Genomic DNA, 22,060 nt, shown 5'->3' on the forward strand with positions numbered 1-22,060 from the left:
AAATTATGTTGTGTATCAGTCAGGATTGTTTAGGAAGCTCAGAAGGATGTGGGAAATACCCACAAATATCCACCCTGTGGATGCAGTCCTAAGAGTAACCAGTAAATGTGTTTTATCCTCTCCTGATCCTAGGAGATGTACATGGATTCTCTGCAGAGGAATCATCTCAAAACTTCCTCACAGGGCTTGGGGCTTTTGATTGTTTGCTCCATGTCATAGTAAGAATTTCTTGCCTTGTAAAAAGCCTGTGCTGTACAAACTGAAATGCAAGGCCATCTGGGCCCACATTTTTTGTCTTTTGCCTGTGACACTTTATTTGTGAAATTGGAAAAGCAACTAAAGTGTGAACCCATCAATATGTTCGTGCCCTGCCGTTTTCTGATGTTTTGACAGCTGCCCTTTGAAAAAATAATTCTTTAAATTGCTGTTAATTAGAACTGGTAATCTGATGGTATAATACAATTCCCCCTGTCAAAGCAGAGATATTTTCAGGAATCTATTGCTCTCTAGAGCATTAAGTATTACTTCCAAGTTTTTTTGCTTTTTGAAATGTCTTGTCAGGCATTTCTGAGATTAAAACTACGTCAAATCCCTTTTAGTGTGGAACTTCATGTCTCCAAGACATGCAAGATAAAGGCTGCCATATGTTACCCTGGTATGTTGGGTGATGGAGAAAGCCTAGAAAGTGTGTTCCCTTCCTGGTGCAGCAGCAAAATTGAGCCTGAGAGGAGATGCTAAGGATGGTTTATGTGGCTTCATTTTCTGGCTCTGGAGAGGCAGATCTGCTGCTTAGCAGCATCCCAAACAGTGGCTCTGCAGCTCCCTGCATATGCTGTCCTGGGAAATGTAGAGCTGCTTTTAGAGAGCAAGGAGGTACAGCCATGAATTTATTACTTGCCTGCTGTAATTCAGCAATGTAACACAATTGGGAAGGGATTGACACTTCTCCTTAGGATAAATTCCTGCCTAGTTCTGAGTCACTGTGCCAGCTTCTGTTGTGCTGTGTAGCACCATAGTCTGGAGTTGCATTGCCATCATAATCTCACTGGTTGGGCTTTGGGTTCTCAAGTCACATGAGAAATTCCGTGTGGGATTTAGCTTTCAGCAAAATGCAGGTTTTAATTCTAAATTGGTTCAGATTAGGGATGACAGATCTTAAATGTCCACAGTTTAAATTTCTTCCTCTCTTTATACAAAAATAGCATTATTTCCTTTCACAGTGGTTATAATACCACGTAGTTGAGGAGCTTTTTAAAGAAAACCACTATCAGAATCAGAGACTGTTGCAGTTAATTCTTGTGTAAGTAGTACCTGACAATGAGATAGGGGCAGCAGCTGTCACCGCAGAGCACAAGGAGCCTTTTTGCATCAGTCTCAACCAGAGATGAATATTCTCCCAGTACACAGTGTCTGTTTAAAGTCTTGTCTGGGAGGTGAGGGGCATAGGGAAAACTGGTTTTTAGGAAGAAATGTTTCTTAGACCTTTCCTGTAACTAAAAAAATAAAAATGCAGGAGGAATGTATCAGAAGTTCCTGGTTGTTTATGAAGTTATCAGTGAAAAGTACAACATACCAAGGAAATTGCAATTAAGGTGGCTTCTGACATGTGAATGCAAAATTCTGCAGTAATGAGTTATTGAAAAGTATCCTATGTGTATTTTCTTAATTTATTTCTTTCTTTTTAAATTTTTCTCAGAGTCAATAACACTTACTTGTCTTCATTAACTTCAGCTTTGCTTTTGCTCTTCTGTAGGTTCTCCTTTTCCTGCTTGTTTTTCTTGAAGCTCATTTTTAAAATTCTTGTCCTGGTTTTCTGTAACATAGGATTTCAGAGTTTTCATCCACATTTATAGTTGCAGGCACTTATGTTGGAATGTCTCTCTTTTTTCTGATCTTTCAGGATCTCAGCAGCAAGGACATGAAGAGGGATTTGTACATAGTTGCCCATGTAATCCGAATAGGTACAGTATGATTTAGTGCTTGGAATATATGTAATAAACAGAGCTCTTAGAGTATTTTTAAATGTATGTTTTAATTAGCTGACTTTATAATGATTTATACATTTAGGAAACTCAGTCATAGACTGATTGACATTCAGACCATATGGAGCTAAGTGTTAGAAAGTTACTGATGACTGTTTAGCAGTGATTTTGTTTTTCTGAGTCTGAAACTGAATTTTTGATTAAACACTACATCTGCAGGAAAGGGACAAAGTAAAAAGGCTTTTTGTTCAATGTCTAAAAATTTCAAATGAGATCTTTTTACTGGTGCTATAGCTGGGTTGCAGGGCAGGACATCAGCCTGTCTGACTATCCACATTGAGTAAATCAGAGGCTGTTAGACAAATATATGCCAAGATTTGTTTGCTGCTGTAGGAGTCTGTGGTGCAAGTACATATTTTGCCTGTGTTAAGTATAATTTATTTTAAATATTGGACCTAAAATGTTAGCAGTGTATAGTAGGAGCAGCAGAGACAGTTTCCTCAGCTGTATTACTGTGAACAAGTGAGAAGTGCAGTGCCATTTTTGTGTTTCAGGTGACTGAAGAATGGGCAGGCAGTGTTTGCAAGGAAAGGGCTTTTAAGCCTGTTGCCAGCCCAGTCACTGCTCACACCCATTACCAGCCACAGGCACCTTTTCTGAAGTACAGCAGCTCTGAGCAGAGCTTTGTGTGTTGTGCTGGGAATGGCAGAGAGCCTTCAGAGCCACAAATGTGTCAGGGAGGTCAGGGTTGCATTATCTGAGTTCCCATGTCATAAGAGCCTACATGTCAGAATTATTGCTCTGTTATCACTGGAGGTGATAAATGAAGCCTGTGGAAAAATGCTGTATTAACCTTGATGCAAGGGCTGGACAAATTATTATATGTAATGTTACAAGTTCACTTTGATTATCACAGTGATTTTTCTGGCCTTGGCATCTTTTGCTCCATTTAAAAACTGCCTCAGTGATAGGCTGTTAATCACTGAGCAGCTTTGTACCTCAGAATTTTCCTTCCTGTGCTCCAAGAAGGGTCCATCCAACCATGATAAACAACCAATATATAATATTACAAGTATTATATGCAATATATAATACATTCCCTTAAAGCAGATGAATAACATGAGAATTTGTGTCAATAGTGCACTCTAAGGAAGGAGCACAGTGGATCTCTGTGGGTCAGACTGATGAGTACAGCCATATTCTTGGCTCATCCACAGATGATTTGTAGTCAGCCCAGCTGGATGCAAATATGTGTCATGGAGCTGCAAATCAGAGCTGGCCAGACATGATGCTTTTCACTTTGCCCTTGGCTGGTTTTGGCTGAGTGAGGTGTAGCTTCAAATGGACCTCTGGGTTTGAAAAGTTTGAGTGAAAAGCTGTAGTGGGTTGACACCAGGTGCCCTCCAAGCCTCTCTGTCACTCTCCTCATCAGCAGGATGGGGCTGGGGAGTAAGTAAGATGGAAGAAGATTCCTGGGTGAGGATAAAGGCAGTCTGATAAAGCAAAGGCCACGAGCAGAAGCAAAGGAAAGCAAAAGATTCATTCTCTTCTTTCCAGCAGCCATCAATGTGCAGTCACTTCCCAGGAAGCCAGGCTTCAGTCTGGATAAAGCCAAACCTCCCAGTGACCAATGTCCCCACTCCTTTCCCTTGTGCTGCTGAGCAGATGTCACAAGGTTTGGGACATCCCTTGGCCAGTGTGGGTCAGCTGTCCTGGCTGTGTCCCCTCCCAAACCTGCCACCCAGGCTCCTGGAGAGGAGACAGCCCTGGTGCTGTGCCAGTCCTGCCCAGCATCCCTGGGCTGTCACCAGCACAGCCCAGCACGTGGGGCAGGGGCAAAAGCACCTCCAGAGCCAGGCAGGAGTGTCAGCTGCAGCCTGGAGCTGAAAGTGCTGGCTGTAAGGAGCACAGCAGGCAGGATGTGGCTGTGTGTCTGTCCCTGATGTCTGAGTGTCCCTCCTTCCAGGCCGCATGTTGCTCAATGACTCCAAGAAAGGGCCCCCCCACCTGCACTACCGGCGCCCCTACGGCTGCGCCGTGCTCAGCATCATGGACGTGCTCCAGTCCCTCTCAGAAATCAAGGAGGAAAAGGACTTTGTGCTCAAAGTTTACACGTGAGTAACTCCTAGAAGGAAGTTTTTGTTCTTTATTATTCCAGCAGCTCATAAAAAATAATATTATCCACGGATGTTTCAGGTGTGTGCAATGTCTCAGAAGTTATTGAATATTGCCCAAATCTGTGTGACTTGCAAAGCTGCTCTTTTATTAATGTGAATTATTTAAAATCTGCTGAGCTCAAACCCAAAGAAATGTGCTGCATTTCATCTGATGAAGGAAATAATAACTCATGCCTCATCTGCTATTCCCTACCACTCATGGTAACCAACAAAAGCAGTAGAAAACAACTGAAGTCAACAGTGTGTGACCAAAATTCTCAAAACAAATCAACGTTTTTTGAGCAGGAATCTGTCTTCAGTTATTTGTGATTTTGAACTTTGAACTGACATTCTTATTATGAAATGTGGTCTCACAGTTGTAATAAAGAAGCCACAGACAAACTGTCTGGAGACTGCAGGGAATATTTAAATCCCTTGTTAGTGATAAATACTGGCAAGATCTGCTTTGCAGATGGGCTGAGGCACAGCTGACACTGCTTTGTGGTCTGTGGCCACTGTTGAGAGTAATAAGCTAATTTGGTGGGTTATGGAACTTTGTCATTCTTTGGGATGTGCATTCAGCAGCAGAAAATGTGACCTTTGAGGGAAACTAAATGAAAAAATGTCTTACTGTTCATTGAAGATTATTGGGTGTCTCTTCATACATTAGAAATCTCTTAAGTCCAAACAAAAGTCTCTCAGAGTCAGCTCTTTCATTACTCTTTTGCCAAAAGTTATGAAAACTGTAGCAAAAATGTCAAGTTATAGGGAAGAAAATGGTCCTCTTTCTTCTCTCTGTTGGTAGAATCTGGCCAGTCTTGGCCTTTTGTCACATTCAGTTCCAGCTTATCTCAGAGCAGTGGGTTTTGCTGTATAGTTCTGTTGGCTTTGTAGATATGGTGTTAATGTATTGCAACTGCAACACTCTGAATGTTTACAGAAATGGAACATTCTGATTATTAGATTTCTGTCTTGTCGCCCATTTAGCGCTTCTTTAGCTTCTGAAAAATAGAACAGAAAAACCTTGTTTTGGTTTGGAAACACTGGTCTCTGTCAGTGACAAGTGGAGTCACACAGCCCTTTAGAGCAACCCAGTGTCTTGGTACAGTGATGGAATAAAAATCTCAGGAAAAGAGCTTCCCTTTTCTTGCTGCTCATCTGCAGAGTTCTGTTAATGTGGATTCCCTTCACAGCACCCAGAGCACCACCAGTTTCTGCCCAAATTCCTCAGCAGATTTGCACCAGCTGTTCCTCACGTGGGCAGGGAGAGCCCCTGGCTGAATTCAGCTCTGTAATCAGATGTTTGTAATTCTTTATCACTATTATCACTCTCCTGGGCTGCTGTAAGCCTTGTGCATCATTCTTTTATGTTGCTGCTGTTTGCAGTGTTCTGTGTAAACCTCCAGCAGAAATATTCAGGGGGGAGCATGGATATATCTGAGGGGCATCAGCTCGTTCCCTTTGCAGCTTTGATAGCTGTTGGTCTTTCATGACACAGTTGTCACAGATTTGTCTCTTGCATCTTCTCTTTGCACATTCCTTTAGCTAACCTGCCTTTTCCTGTTCATTGGCTGCAATTGAACTGACAGGGTTTTGTCCTTTGGAAATTTAAAGTTGAATATGAGTGCTTTAACAGCACTGAACTGATTTTCTTACCTGCTGCTCTTATTTTGATTACTGTTAAGATGCCTCAGGCCAACTCCTAAACACCATAAAGATGAAGTAAGGAGAGAGGAGTATTTGTACTTTTCAAGGAGCAGTAAAAAGCATTCCTTTTATACACTATGTGCTTAAAGCTTACAGCTGCCCCAAATGAGGCAGCTAGAAAAGCCTTTTCACAGGGAGAAGCTGGAAAAAATTTGAAAGACTGAAAACTTAACAAAGGCTGAAACAAATACATGGTCTGTAAATGGAGACTTCTGCTGAATCCACAAGAGAATGCTTATGGGAGGGGAAAAAAGAAATCAATTTACTTTACCAATCTTTCTCAGCTTGCCTTATTATTGTTAAAGATTTATGTCTGAAAAAAAATTTTTCTCACAATTGAGATTTTTCTCTTTGTTAATCCCACAGTCATGTTAAAATCTCCCTAAGAGGATAGAGTACCACAGCTGTAGCTATAAGCTCATTATGCAAAAGCATACTTTTATTATTCTTTTTAATATATATGTAAAATAATTTAAAAGTGAGATGAAAGTTAAATTCTCAGTCCATTTTTTCTGAAGTAACTTAATATTTTGTATTAATTTTGATCTTTATTAAAATTTTTTGCTCACTGAACATTAGTCTTTGTGTTCATCTTACAATTCCCCTGAAAACTTCATGCATTTCTCTTCCATATTCACATTTTCTGGGTTTTTTTTTTTCTGTCCTATTTTCTTTGAATCTTTTTTTTCCTCTTCCTCCAGCCCCAGATCTTGAAATTCTTCTCTGTTAATGCCTGAATGCCTTTCCCTTTTGCTGTTCTATTGTTGCTGTTTGCCCAGCTGGACGAGAGCTCCCATCCCATTGCTGTGCCCAGCTGCTGTGGGATGGAGAACATTCCAAATGTGCATTTGCTGCACAGCCAGCCAGCCTCAAAGGTGAAGGATGGCTCAGGAGTCAATTCTTATTTAAAGGAGAAATAGATTCTTTTGTCCACTTGGTATTTGGACAAGTAAAATGTGAGCACAGTAAGACACATTCCAAGTGTTTCCAGGCCAGCCTGTCAAAGCTGGGAGAAGATCTTCCTTCCTGGCATTCAGGAAATACAGAGTGCAGCTTCCACTGGCACTTGGTACAAAACTGGCTTTAAACTGCCTTTAAGTTGATTTTTGGGATGACTTGGTTGCAGGTTAATTTGCAGGCACAAGTTACTGGAGGCTGAAACCTCTTTTAACTTGCACTGCATAGCACTAAAAAATCACTGCAAGTTAGACATTTGTCTGTAACTGTGAGGATGGAGGATGGTTTAGAGTGTGTACTGTAGATTCTCTACTTTTAGGAGAATCTTATTTAGAGTAGGATAAATGGCTTCTAATGTGTTGACAATGTGAAGATAATTTTTATTTTTTTTGATGAGCTGAATTATCACACAACACTACAATTATTGGCAAGGTGTCCTGTCCATTAATGCCTTAGCTCTGTTGTGTTTTGGTTTTGAGGGATTGTTTTGGGGCTGCAAATAGAGTCAATTTACCATCCTTGGAAGTTCTGCTAGGTCACTTCATGCTGATCTGCCGTTTGTGACTGTGTGGGATCTGGTGTCTCCTCCCAGAAGAGACACAGTACTTACAGGAGGTGGGCAGTTGAGCAAGTGAAATATTCTCTGTTTCATTTGTTCCAAGTTGTCTCTGTTCCTTTTGCAGTTCTAAGAACATTTGGGGGTGTCAGTAATTGTGCCATCACAGGCTTTGGGGGTTACCTAATTATTCTTGGCAGCACATGGTTTTGCAAGACTGAAGCTGTAGGAAATTACCAGTTCCTACTTGTAGATAGCCTGAATTCCTCCTGCCGTGCTGTTCTTCAGTTACATAATGCAGCAAGCAAAAACATCCCCACTGTCTTCACGGGGCTGCTGTGTGTCCTACCCTGGCTGTGCTGACATGTACTCTTGGGGGGAAGCAAAAAAATGGTAATATCCTTGGAGAAGTTTTACAAAGTGGTTTTTTTCTTGAAACCCGTAGGAGCTGAAAGCTTGGAGTATTAGCTTTACTTTTTTTTTTTTAACCTTTAAGAGTCAATAGGACAGAAGTGTAATTAAATGGTTTAATCCAATTGCTTTTCAGGAGAAATGAGATTCACTATTGCTGCTGAGTTAAAAATTGCTGACTTGGTGGGTTATCATTGAATCTTGCTGTGGTAATTTAAATAAAGCACAGATGTATTTAAAATGCAGTTAGACTTAAGCATCATACTGCTTTGCCTTTCTTTTTAAACCAGTAGCACTCTTTGGGGTAAAGGTGCCATTTTTTTCCCCCAGGAGAAGATGATATGGCTCATCTTCCATTCAAAAACTTGATAAAGGTGGCCACTTCTTTGCCTTTATCTCCCCAGTGTGAGGTCTCTCCCATCCTGTGCAACAGTAGCCTATGGTCTCAGAGTGTGGGGATGGTTTCCTTGGTTCCTGTCTCAGTGGCACTTCAATTTCTGCATGTTGTGCTTTGCATCCTGAACAGAAGTGCAGCACTCATTTCTACATGACAATTCAGATAGAATGTCCAGAGCTTTCTTCATGCTCTCATAATCTGAAGAGTGGAACAATGGCTTTTATGACAGAAGAGTCACCACCAGCTCCAAAGTGTCCATTGAAGGCCCATAACTATTAGAGAATATTTTGTTTCCTTCCACTTTTAAAAATAAGAGTTATGTGGAATTTCTCTCATGCATCTGACCCCTACAAGCTTTCATATTATCCCTACAGCAGAGTTGACTGTTGTGTTCTAAGATGGTTCAGAAATCATTGAACTTGAATTAGTGTTCTTTTATTCTAGGTGTACCAATGAGAACGAATGGTGCCAGATCCACGAAAACATCATCCGCAAGTCCAGCACCAAGTACACAGCCCCCAGCTCCAACTATGGTAAATACCTCTGGGGCTTGTCAGAGCCACAGCTGAACATCTCTAGAAAACAGCTGGTTATTTGTAGCAGAGAAATGCACTGAGATGTGAGGTTTTCCTTTGGTAGCTAATGACAGATAAATAGGGAAAGTAAAGCCCGTCTTATCTGTTTACCTCATGTAATGATGTATGCAGCTCCTAATTCAGAGATATCACTGCTCTCCCATTCCCAATGAAGCAGCTGATAGGGTACAGTTCAGCTTCATTACAGCCAGTTCTGCATTCATTACCAAGTGCCTGAATCATGCTGATGTCCAAGTACTGAATTTGTCTTAATTTTGCTTGTTTGCATATTGAGACACTAGTGGAAAAGGCAGTGCACAGTCCCATACAAGAGATTAAGCACAACAATAAGCAAATAAAACATTTTGCAGGTATGGAATTTTACTGTGTGTAAAGCTGGTTTCATTCCCTGCTGCTCCTCCTGCTACAGTTAAAGTTATCCACTAGTCATTATTAAAAGATCTTCCTAAATTCTTTGTAACTTTGAAAACTTGAGTAACATGTCTGAACTTCCAAATTTTATTCTGGAATTCTTAAAATTTATTTTCATTGGTTTGTTTTTTAATAGCAATCAAGGATATAAAATGAACAAGTTTTTCTGTAAGTGGCAAAAATAGTCAAGGCTGATTTCTAATGAACATGTCTCTTGTGTGCTGTGAAACCTTCTGTACACACAGACACCCTCATACATGGTATTCAAAGGGCTTGGATGTTTTCCATGCTTTCAGAGCCTGTGTTTTCCCTGCAGTGCTCTCCTGCCTACCCAGCTGGGCAGTTGCAAGTCCATGTTTTGGCAGCTTTTGAGTACATACATGCTGACAGTCCAGCTGGCTGGTTGGCCTTTCTTTTCCTTCATTTTAAGGCTTTATCCTCATTTTTTTCATCCCAGCTCCTAGAATTCATGAAATGTATACAATCTTCATGTAATCTGGGTATCTACTTATTTGCCAAATTTGACTGAAGCCAAACAACAGGCTTGAAAATTGTTTCAGGGGGAGAAGGCAGGAAGCGGGTGGGAGGTACATGATACTCCTGGTTTTGTTTCCCTGGTAACTTCTCTGAGAAAATGGTGACTAAATATTGGTCACAAAGCCCAGATATTGAGCCTAGGAAAGAGCCTGACTTTGGCTCATGCAAAAATGTGCATCCAAGGCAGGGTTTGGTTTGGTGTGTGTTCTGGGCAGTGAACAGAGAGGACAGAAAGAACTCTTGACCAAGTGACACTGAAGGAGATAAGGAATGTGGAAAATTGCTCTGTGCAGGTAATTCTCATGGATATGAGGAGCTGGTAGTGTGTGCTCAGCAGGTGAGACTGGGCTTCAATGGCTGAGCTCAATCCTGGTATTCTTTCATATGGTAGTGCTGAACTTCATCATTTTACCAGTACACTCTCCTGTGTTGTAAATTAAAACCACGTAGAGAAAACATCTGGACTGAGATGAAGTGTGTAATTATTCCTAGCTCAGATGATCCACTGAATCACAGTACTGGTTGCTAAAGTCAGTTTGGCCAGTTGGCACTCCTGAAACATGTTGAGGAGCTGTTGGGAATTTCATTAAAATCATCAGCCCTCTATGAAACAGTTAAAGAAATTAGTGGAAAATATATACTTTGAAATTTACATTTTTTCATGGTATAAAGCAAAATTAAAGGTGCTTTAGAGATGTTCCAGAGCTTTGTGTGGTTGTTGCTCCCTCAGACAGAGGTGTTGTAACCTGCTGCATGTGAGGAAAAGAAATAATGGTACTTTCTGTACCTGAGACATGTCTGCAAAATTAAGTATTCTGACTGTTAGGAGTTGTATTTTAATATAATTCTGTGTGCTTAACTGATACCTTATAACAGTTTTGTTTCCTCCATTTCAATTTTCAAGTGCTCCAAGGGAGAAAAGAACTGTTTATATTTTGCATTAAATTAACTGTGGAGCAAAACATTTGTTTACCTGCATGCTTTGTACACACAGAATCTAGTTCTTAGGTCAGAAACAATGAACCTCTTTGGTTTTTTTTCCCAGGACTTATAATATCTCTTCAGCTTCTTCGTGGTGACATGGAGCAGATCCGAAGGGAAAACCCCATGATCTTTAACAGAGGTGTTTCTGTCACCAGGAAGCTGGGATTTCCTGATGTCATAATGCCAGGTAAGCAGAGCAGCTCCAAGCTGAAATATTGTCATTCTTTTCTCCTACTCTCCCAATCGAGTGCAACTGGGATGGACACTTTACTTGAGTGGGGTTTGTAACAGAGCTGTCCTATTTATCAGTAAATGCCAGATTTGGAGGGGCAAATGCTAAAACATTGTCAGGAACAGACATTACAGTGAGAGGTGTTAAAACCACAGGGATAGGAGGGGATCTGGAAGGATTGCTCTGATACTCCCCACAACCCCTGCCAGTTAATATCCCTTTTTTACACTCAGCATAGAGATGTTTCTTTTTAAATGCATGAAATTTCTTCTTCCCAACAATCCAAATCCTTGAAAAAAATGAGTTTGCACTTTGCAACCTTGATGTTTTTGAGTTTGTGTGATCCTTTTGCAATGAGAAGCAGAGAAGGTGCAGGTCAGATTTTCCCTCTGGCCTCACAGAGCAGCTGGTCCATGCACTGTCTTGGCTGCAGCCCTGCTGTGCTTACTCTGCTCCTCACCTCTGGAGCAGCAGCTGGAGATGCTTCTTGGCTTGGCAGCCCCAGCACTGGCAAGAGTTCATTTGAGAAGAGCCCAGAATGTGGGCAGTCATTGCAGCCACATAAAACCTGGTGTTACAGTGGCTTTGCTTTTGCAGTGTGCTAAGAAATGGGTTTGCTAATTAGTAGCATTTGAACTATTACTTCATTGCTGTGATGAGCAAGCCCAAGGATGACTTTACAGGCACGGGAGATTTGATGAAAGCATAATGGGAAAAGCATTAGATTTTATTACTCAAAAGGGTGCAGTGAGACATCAGTACCAGAAGTTAGTTGTAGCCTCATTATGGGAGCTCTTCAGAAACCACAATAAAATATGGAGTAGGTGGGAAGCCTTTCTAGAAACTAAAGAGTCAAAGGATTCAGAACAACATGTGTATATTTACTAATGAGCTTGAAAATAGTGGTAACAGAGCAGCAGAGGATGTGGGCTATAAAGCCAGTTATAAGTTTTGGTTCTTAATGACCTCATAGCAGTTTCAGGCATAGCCTAAAGCAATCAAATAGGGAAAAGATGAATTATTGCAAGGTGATCTGCTGTAATTGAGATCACAGTTGGATGTGTCACATTTACACACGTGTGCAAGGGAGTTGATTCTCCTGCAAGAACTGCTTGATCCTCCATTTCTGTGGCTAAAACTGTACCTCAGGTGGCTCAGGCCACTGAAACTGAAGGAACAGTTTTGTGTCCTCAGTGTTCCCTGAGTAACTTTTTTTTGTTTTCTGGGCCCTGGCCCCTCTGCATGTGCACAATGTGTCCCCTGTATTTCTGCTTTGGGCCATGGCTAGAGCAAACAGGTCAGCAGTGCTCATACAAAAAATGTTCCTGCCCTAAGATTTTAAAATTCTCTGTTCACTGCAGCTAATCCAAATTTCCAGATTCTCTTTGTGAGAACCACAGTTCTTTCTGGGGAAGACACTGGGTTTTAAGATAGTAACCTTTTTGGAATTGGACTCATACATTTATACACACACACACACACACACACACACACACACATATATATATATATGCTCAAAATGCTGATAGATAGAAGCAAATCTGTGAAAGGATCACCATTCTGCCATTAAATGCTTCCTGCCTCTCTACAGGGTCTGGGCACAGAACTTCTCCTTGATTCCAGGTGTGCCACAAGAGGTTTTCATATATAGAGTTTAGATGCAAAGCTTTAGGCATTGTGGGAATAATGCTTCTATTTGTGAGGAAAGGCAGCTTGTACATGTCTGTAAACACCAAGGAAGAAAAGCAAAGCAGTTGAGGAAGTGTGAATCAACTTTCACTGTAGTTATAAATGAGGACATTGCCAGAGTAGAGAGGAGCTGTGAAGAGAGGGATAGTCATGAATGGAGCTCCAAACAAAGGCTCTCACTATATTGGGCATTCCCCAGAATAATGAAATCTCTGGAAAATGAGGAGATTGAAATGTAATGGAACTCCACTGATGCAGCAAACAGTGTTCAGTCTAATTACTAATCAGGGTTTTTTTGGAACTCAAAGAATGTTTGATGTGTTCAAGTGACAGCAGATATTTACCTGTTGTTTGCTTTTAACACAACAGATCCAGTTGGGGCTGGAGTTTGCCTGACATCCAGGGTAGAACATTGGGGTTGTGATACCCTTCAGGTGGATTAGCACAGCTGCAAGAGCAAGGAATGTCTGTCAATAGACTTTGTGCTTCTGTTTCTACAGCCAGGCTCAAACATTCTTCCTTAGCTTTATGAGTATTGTCTAAAGTTGGAAAATAATTCTTTGGGGACAGACATGACCAAAACAAGAGAAACAAAAACCCCTAACCAAAGACAGAAGCCTGTCATGCACATAAGCAATTCTCAGCCATGTCTGCTGCTTTAATAGTCTTTGTCAAACTAGCTCTTCCTTGCTTTGCTTCAGAACTGTTCGTCGTTCAACACAGGGTTTCCTCTTCCAGAAAACAGCACAGAAACTTCATGACTTGTACTTTGCAAGTGGATACAGATTTTTCAGGACAGTGTGGTTTAAAAATGTTTTTTATGGATAAATTAATAAAGGCTATGTCACCTGGTACTTTAAAAAAAACAGTGATCATTCTGCTGAACCAAGAAATCTATTTTTAAAAAAGTAAATAGCTCTACCACTTCAACTTAATTTTATGGTCATAGTTTTGAACGGTTTAATTTTCTTTTTTAACAGGAAATCCTCTCACATCTTAACTATTAAAATTTTGTAGCTGTGTCTCATTACTGTTTTCCTATCCCTTTTTGTTTTCTAAACTGTAGCATTAGCTCCCTGTATCAAGCCCTCTTTTTCTGTCCCTCAGATAGGAAAAACATCAGTGGTATCTGGTCATCATTGAGAAACAAAGTGAAACTGGTTCTTTATGGGTTTGTATCTTGCATGGTTATGCAGAACAAGTTTAATATTGTATAAAACAACCCTTCCTGCCTTCTTTGGTAAAGATAAAATGTTCTTTGTTTCCTACTGCGTTGTGATCTGACAAGGGCATCATAAAGACTTCAGTTATCTTTTTTGGCAAAATTAGAGGGGATTCAGTCAAACCAGCCTCCTGAAGAAGTTATGGTGGGGCTTTGTTCATTTGTGGTTTGTGTTTTTTATTTATTCCTTTTTTAAATTGCTCCTGGGTTTAAGGCCATGCATCTGATGGTGCCAATTTTACCTTTCCCAGAGCTGAGAGCAGTGAGGCCTGTGCTGCTCCTTGGGGATGGCAGCTGGGCTTTGTGCAGGACTTGCTGAGCAGAAATCTGTTGCACAGGCTTGGTGTTTGTCAGTCCCCCAAGGACATCCCTCCCTTGCCCATGTGCTGATAAGTATTCTGTCTTTTCCTTTGATCCTCTGATGAAAAGTGCATGCTTCATCTCCGACTCGTGAGTGATGTTTCTTTCTCTTTTTTCTCTCTCCTTGTCTTAATTTCCTGGCTTCTCTCCTGTTCCTTTCCCTTTATTCTCTCCCCTTTGTTTCTGATGCAGAGATGAAGATTGTTGGGTGTAAGTTTCTGTTTTTCTGTGTAATGTCTGCTTTTTGCTTGCTTTTTTCCCATTTTCATATCTTCCATGGAATGTTGGGATTGATAAAGACAGCGAATCATAACATCACAGGGAAACTCTGGTGACAGGGAGGTGGAGCCTTTGTCTCTCTTCATACCACAGGCTTTCAGGCAAATTTAAGAACTGTGACAGGTGAATCAGTAAGAAACAGGTGAGAAGCATCTCAATATCTGTTCAGTCAAGGAGCACAAAGTCATGGCAAAAATGCATTGAGGAAAGGACATGGTAAAATCCATCTGCCATTCTCAGAATGTTCATGGCAAGAGTGTTAATAAGACCAAAAGCCAATTTTGTAATGATTATCAGCAGAAAGTATCTACAGGGAGAATAAAAAGTGTTATTGTCATAAATAAACTTGTGGAAATGGAAAATTGGCGGAGACAAAAAGCATTAAAAAACAACTTTCTACTACTGAAAGGCGACTATTCCAGGGAAATCACTGCATTTAAAAAGGGCATTGTATAAATTCTTTTCTATACATAGAAGTCAAACAATGGGTAGCAAATAACCTAATAAGTATTGCTTGTCCCTTTTCTTTGAAACAATTGTGTTCTGCTCAGTGAAAGCTGGAGAAGCACACGGAGTTAAACTTGCATAATGCTCTCTTTAGAGAAAAAAAAAAAGCTAATTTAATTTGCCATAGAGGCAGGAGATAAAAGCTTTGTTTCCCCTTGTTGCTGTAATATTGCTCACAATTATGTTAATAGTTGCTCCCTGTAACTATTTCAAGAATATAGGCCTTAAGAAAAGCCTGCTGCCTGGCTGGTGAAGGGCCAGAGAAATGAGCTGCTGGAAGGGATGGAATGTGATCCCCCAGAGTGGGACTGTGCCAGGAGTGCACTGGGAAAATGGGGGGGCTGCAGAGGGGTGGCACTGTTAAAGCCAGGAGGGTCACACAGTGGGGGGAACAAGTCCTGAGGGGCAGCCAGAAAGCAGGACAGGGTGCTGGAGACCCTTCCCAGTGACCCTTGGCCACTTTGTCCTTGTCCCTTTGGTTTGAGTAATGGGATGAGCACAAAGCTGCTCCCGTCAACCTCAGCTGTGCTGCAGTCCCTGCCCTTCACAGGAAGCTGTGTGCTTGCACTGGAGGCAGCTGCACCTCCAGCTGGGGGTGGAGTTCTCCTGTTTGAGATCAGGAACCCATCACTGCCCCCTCCAAAGCAGCAGCTCCTGGGAAGAGAGGGAATGCTTCCCATGCAGAGAGGGAGTGTGCAGGGTAATGGGAGAGGCTCAGCCAGGAGGCAGAGCAGTTCCCCTGCAGGGAGCTCAAACACACAGAGCCAGAACAAGTAATAGATAACACTGCACAAGAACACAAATCCTCTACACTTTATCCTTTGCTTCAAAGCCTTTCCTTGCTGGCCCAAGTCCTCAGTTGGAGCTGCTGTAACTTGACTCAGGTCAGTGGGGTGCTGCTGATTGGCTCTGGTTGTTCATTTATGGATGGGACATAAATGCACAGGTTTGGGTTTTCTTCAGAAGCCATTGTGGAAGATAGTCTGAATATCTTTCTTGCCCATTCACTCTTCTGTGAAGTGCCACTGTTTTTGAAGAGATGCCAAACCCAGAGGTGTTAGAGAGTCCAGCAGACAGTGCATCGCAGTGTGGGGCCCTAAGTGAATAGGACCAGTGCAGCAATTTCATAAAAGCAGACCTGAACTCTCATATTCTGATATTTTTTCCCCCTTGGCTGCCTAAATTGTAAAAGACCAAACTTCCACCTTAAAAAATCCAATATTCTCTGGATAAATAGCTATTTTAGTTAGCTGAAACTAGACCTACACATGCAGACTTCTGAGAGCTGCCACTTTCCCCAGCTTGCAGGGACATAGTACATGCCCACAAAGTCACAAGCTCAGAAAAAGAAGTTGTTAGAATTGAAAGACCAGAAATTTGTGTCTCTTTCTCCTGCAGAAACTTCTATGAATTATGTACCCTTTTTTGATACAGTATTCTGCACAAAACAGGGACCTTTCCTGTCTTGTGGGACCAAAATCTTTAGGATCCCTGAATAAAAAGCGTTTGATTGAATGCAGACAGTTCTTGTAAATTGTTACTATTTTGCAGTACAAGTGACTGGTCAGTCTTCCAGTGGAAAACCTACACAGCTTGTCAGGATAAACTCCCATTTCTTCTGCTGCAGACTGGACAAGGAGTGGCTGTTGGGCTGCTTCAGGTTATTAAGTCTTGAAAATGATAAATAAATATTTGCAAATCTTCCAGTACATTCCTTTATACTGCAAGTGCAAAATCAATATTTGTCTCATGTAGCCTTTTCCACCACTCCCTTTTGTCCCCATTACCATGAAAATAGTTTCAGGTCAATGCAAGTGAGCCCCCCCCAAGCTATAATTTATGATTTATAATTTAAACAGCTTTATGTTGGACATTGGGCCTCATAAATAGGATAAAACATACAAACAAAACCCAAATAAAGGTGAAGGGAATTGATAAAGACAGAGCCCCAAAAAATATCAGAAGATGATTTTTTGATATTATCATGGAAAATACTGTCTTTCAAGGCAGTTGATCCAGAATTAATGTCAGTAACTATATGTGTATAAAAAGTGCATGGATTATGCTAAAAAGAAGTTTACTTTTGTTTTTAACTGGCAAACATTTGTAGATGGATGGGTTTTGAAACAAATCCCGTTCTGAAAAATCTGAGGTTTTCAGTTTATCCCTGACAGCCATCCAGCACAGAGACCTCAGCTTAAAATGACATCAGCAGGCTTTGCTCTATAAATACCCATGGCCCACTGGCCTTGTAGCATGTTTTATTCCTCTTCTGATGGTGGGAGGCCACAGCTCACCCAGTTTTGTGTTCTGTGCTGCTGTTTGGGAAGGCCTGAGGTCTCTGTGGTCCAGGCTGAGGTCCCAGCCTGGCTGTCCCCCAGAATGCAGGATTTGCTGTCACAGGCACAGGGCTGTTGGTGCAGTCATCTGCATGACTGCTCTGACATCCTAAACAAGTTCATTGTTTGTGTCTCTGTCTCTTTGCAATGGAATCTGTCTGGCCAAGCCCTGTGTGCCCAGGTTCCTGCCTGGGCAGGTCACAGTCAGTGGGGCTGGAGCTGCCCAGGCCACTCCTGGTCCTGCTGATGCCACCATGGGGCTGTCCTGTGCCAGGTGTCCCTCAGTGTCCCGTGCCCACTGTCCCATGCCCACTGTCCCATGCCAGGTGTCCCTCAGTGTCCCATGCCCACTGTCCCATGCCAGGTGTCCCTCAGGTGTCCCTCAGTGTCCCATGCCCACTGTCCCATGCCCACTGTCCCATGCCAGGTGTCCCTCAGTGTCCCATGCCCACTGTCCCATGCCAGGTGTCCCTCAGTGTCCCGTGCCCACTGTCCCTGCGTGCCCAGTCCCACGTGGGGCTGAGCTTTCTCTCTGGCCCTGCACACTCAGAGCAGAGGTTGCAATGAGCTGCTCTGTGCTCAAGCACTTGTTCTGGCTTCTGTGCCACCCACTGGGGTAGCAGAGCTCAAATCCCCCAAAACCACAAGCAAATGGAGAAAAACAAAGGGCTTGTGAGGCCTCAGGTCAACTCATATGCTAGGAAAAGGTGATTGCTCCTTGTAGGAAGGTGATTTCCACCAAAATAATCACCCTACCTGATGGTTAACTGCTTTTTGTCTTTGTTAGATGCATTTACTTCCTATTTTTACTGTATGTAGTGATCTTTTTTATGTTTTGAGGAGCCAATAGACAGTTTTTACAAGAGAAGATAGACTGTTGTATTTCACTATAACACATTTTCCCATCTTTTCCCTTAATTTTTATGCAAATCCACTGGTTTTAAGATCCCTCTACACCCCACCCCAAAGGCATTTTTTTTAATTAGTGGAGTAATATCCCTCCTGTTAAGCTTAATAGAAGATAAGATGCTATATATAACCAAATGCTGCCTTTAATTTAGGCTGGAAAATGATTTGCTATCTAACATTGGACTTTGTGTAGCCAGACTGCCTTCCAGAAAAGAGGTCACAAGTAGGGAGCTCCAAAATACTAATTATAGTGAGTACAATTAATTTCTATTAAGATTTACGGCATACAAATTGAAAATTTTTCCTAATTGAGAAAACCACTGAGAGAAAGGGATGGAGTCTGTTAAGCAGGAGAATTTTCAAAGCAAATGACTCAAACCATATTTTGTGATGAATTTTGTATTTCTTTGCTATCCCTATAATCAGGATAGAGGTATCTCAGCTTGATTTTGATCCCCAAGATAATTTTCTCTATTGTGGCCTGTGGCTTGTTGCATTTGATGCTGTGCCTTGATAAGCCAAAGCAGATCCAATATCCCAGGTCTTTCCCCAAGCTCTTGCTGTCATCTTTTCCCTGTTGATGCCCCTGGCAGCTCAGCCTCTGGCTGGGAGGTGCTCCCAGCACTGACCCTGCAGGAGAGGGAGGCTCCTGGACAAAGGAGCAGATTCTGCACACAGATTGCCATTCCCAGAGAGCTCCCGGCAGGAAGCACTGACTGCAGCCACAGAGCTGGATTTTCCATGCTGAAAGAGTTGTCCTTATCTCCAGAAATAAAACTGAAAGCAAAGGCAGGACTGAAAGCATCTATTGTTTGTCCCTACAGTAGATTAAGGAACAAGTTCTGTGGGGTTTTAGACTTCAGGAAGAATTTGAAGTGCTGCTTTGAGGGGCACAAAAGGATGTCCCTCAGTGCCTGAAAGCAAATGCTGCCTTATTTCATTGTGCTTCTGATTAATACAGAGATTTAACTGCATCAGTTTCTCCAAGTGGAAGAAGCAGGACATTGAAGGAGTCTTTGCTTTTTTTCCATTACTTCATTATTTAGTGTCTTGGGGCTGATTAGCAAAATACTTGCCTTGAAAGGGTTTGAAATTTTTTGTTTGGTTGGTTTTGGTATTTTTATATATTGCTCTTTAGTATGTTTGCCTTTCTGGCAAGTGGATAAAAAGAAATGTTAAGGGTGAACTATCATAAAATGGTGACAGTAACTCAGTCTTACAGAAAAATAGGTGATACCTGCTGTCCTTTTGGTGTAGGCCTTAGAATTGAGCACATGAGTTTTGAAAGCAGCTTCCCAGATCAGATTCTAAAATAAAACCAAACCAAGTGAGCTAGAGTCTGTGAAAATCAGGATAACAAGATGCTGAGACACAAGCATTTCTATTTCTGAATATAGTAATTTGGTCTGAAAGCTCCTGAAAATGACGTAGTGAGAAGCTGGCAAGTGTCCATACTGCCTGCTTTCATATAGCCATGCATATGGATACCAGAGGCCAGCCAAAAATCTAGCAAAAATTACATTTATAATTCCTTTCTAATCCATCTGAACTGAATTGTGATCAGGTTCCCAAAAAAGCTGCTTTTATTTTGTTGTTATGATAAAAGGAAATTATGAAAATACAGAAAATGCTTGAAAGGCTAACTGAACATAATGTTATTCTGATCATCACAAAAATGTTATTTTTCATAAAATATCCTGCAAATAGGAAGTCTGAAGCTAAGGATGTTTTGTCAGGCTCAGCTGACACTTCCAGCTCAGCTAACAAGGCACAGTATAGCAGTAAGAGGTTTTTTTTCCCTTCCTCACTTACATAATTAAAACCAGTCTTGATCCTGAGTTCACATTATTAAAGGCATTACTAACAATGGTCTGGTTTGATGCACTGATATTAAACTGTTCATCCTTATTAACAATTAACTTGCTTGGAATGATTTGGGCATCAGCCATCGTCTTGCAGAACAGAGAACGATGTGAGAATGGAACTGGGACAGCCCCGGGTTCCCTGTGGAGTTTAAGGCTGTGGCTGCCTCTGTCCCTGCAGGTGACATCAGGAATGACCTGTACCTGACCCTGGAGAAGGGGGACTTTGAGAGGGGTGGCAAAAGTGTGCAGAAGAACATCGAGGTGACCATGTACGTGCTCTATGCTGATGGAGAAATCCTGAAGGTGAGTGCTCCTTTCCCTGAGAGCCTCAGGTGCTCCCTGCAGGGCAGAGTGTCTGATGCAAGGGAAGAGTTAAAATAAAACTGGCTCTCTGTCTATATTTTTTTATTATGAAGTTTGTAAGCTCTGTATTATGGTCAGTTATAAATCTGTAAGGATTTGGAGCACTTGCCTTATATGGGGATAGAAGGCTTGGAGAAAATACTCATAAACTGAAAAGCCTGTGTGATTTCCAAATGTGATGTCAGTGGCTAAAGTAAAAAAATTTAGAGTAACTGTAATCAGAACTAAGGAGTATAGGCATATCTAAAATTAAATAATGTGTGTCATACACATTCAAACACAATGAAATGTGATTCCAAGGGAGACTTCTAAATCTGAGTTGTTGGGTTACAGTACTGAATGTAGTTCTGGAAAATAACTTGAATAAAATTTCACCCTGGGTTGGCTTCATTCCAGCTGGGAATGGGGATTGTTTATGTTTCCTGTTTTACCTCCTCTGTTCTTTTAGTTTTATTGAAGAGAAGGAGGTGGGTGGGAGGTTGTGAATCTAGAGAAGTAAACAGGAAGTATTTCAGCATGAGCAGCTATCAGAAATAACTTCCCCCTACCTTTTCTTTTACCTCCACTGCAATAAAATGGGCTTTGTAGCCATTACTGTGGAGAATCTAACACCTAGAAGTGTGTAGGAATACATTGCCACAGTCTTCTGGTTTTAATTGAAAGGAGAGCTTTCATTACTACAACTGCTTATGGTTTCATTAAACGTGAAGTGTATTTCTTGTAAAGAACTCGTTTGTGCTCAGAGCTGCTGCAGGAAGATCAGATTCCTTTTCTGCCTAAGCTTTTCAAACTGAGTTGCAAATTTTTAATCATCACTTGATTTCAGTCTGCCAAGGACAAAGAGAAGTTCCTCAAACTGCAATATCAGCATCTTCAAATGCTAACACATAATGGTGCCTAATGATTACATACAAAAGCCAGATAATTTCTAGTCATTATCAGTCTTAACTTGGGTGATTTTGGTTGGAGTGGTCATTCACAGAGATGAAGTTGGTTTTTCATTGTCTTTGCCTGTTATTACTATTGGAAGTACATGGAGGCTTTACATGGCGGAGTGGGACAGGCATGGCACAAACATTGGAAAGGATGGTCAGTCCAGTTAGAAAAAAATCAGGTGAACAGATTGTCCTGAGAAGCTGTGGCTGCCCCATCCCTGGGAGTGCTCAAGGCCAGGAACTCTGAGCAACCTGGTCTGGTGGAAAATGTCCCTGCCCATGGCAGGGGTTTGGAACAAGATGAGCTTTAAAGTCCTTTTCAACACAAACCATTCTAGTATTTGCCATAAAGGAGAGACTTTATATAGAAAGGATCTTTGTGGGGTTTTAAAATTTAGATCATATTTAAAACAAACTCTCTGTCCCAGTTTTTATGGTATTGCTCCTCTGTACAGTTGCAGTCAGAGCAGCAAAGACACTTGGTTTGTGTCTGGGAGATCTTTGGTTCCTGGTGTTCAATGATGCCTGTGAATGTGGGCAGAACCCTGAAAGTTCATGGAGCCTGGAGCACTGGCTGCTGCTCCTGTCTGCAATACCCTCCACCATCCCTGCCCCATGGCCTTTCTGGAGCAGAGCTGCCAACAGAGGCACTGTGTGCAGAGTTAC

General features: G+C 41.6%; 1 protein-coding gene across 3 annotated transcripts in view; it reads left to right on the forward strand.

Annotated features, from left to right (window-relative positions):
* DOCK3 (dedicator of cytokinesis 3) overlaps positions 1-22,060 on the forward strand; it is a 185,547-nt gene that overhangs the window by 95,809 nt on the left and 67,678 nt on the right. For all 3 annotated transcript variants that reach the window (XM_059479976.1, XM_059479977.1, XM_059479978.1), the window contains 5 exons: positions 1,901-1,961; positions 3,949-4,096; positions 8,611-8,699; positions 10,756-10,881; positions 20,275-20,399. In XM_059479976.1, coding sequence (XP_059335959.1) covers positions 1,901-1,961; positions 3,949-4,096; positions 8,611-8,699; positions 10,756-10,881; positions 20,275-20,399 — 549 coding nt within the window. The remainder of the gene's footprint in view (positions 1-1,900; positions 1,962-3,948; positions 4,097-8,610; positions 8,700-10,755; positions 10,882-20,274; positions 20,400-22,060) is intronic.

Source organism: Ammospiza nelsoni, chromosome 11, assembly GCF_027579445.1.
Source record: "Ammospiza nelsoni isolate bAmmNel1 chromosome 11, bAmmNel1.pri, whole genome shotgun sequence".
NCBI classification, from domain to species: Eukaryota; Metazoa; Chordata; class Aves; order Passeriformes; family Passerellidae; genus Ammospiza; species Ammospiza nelsoni.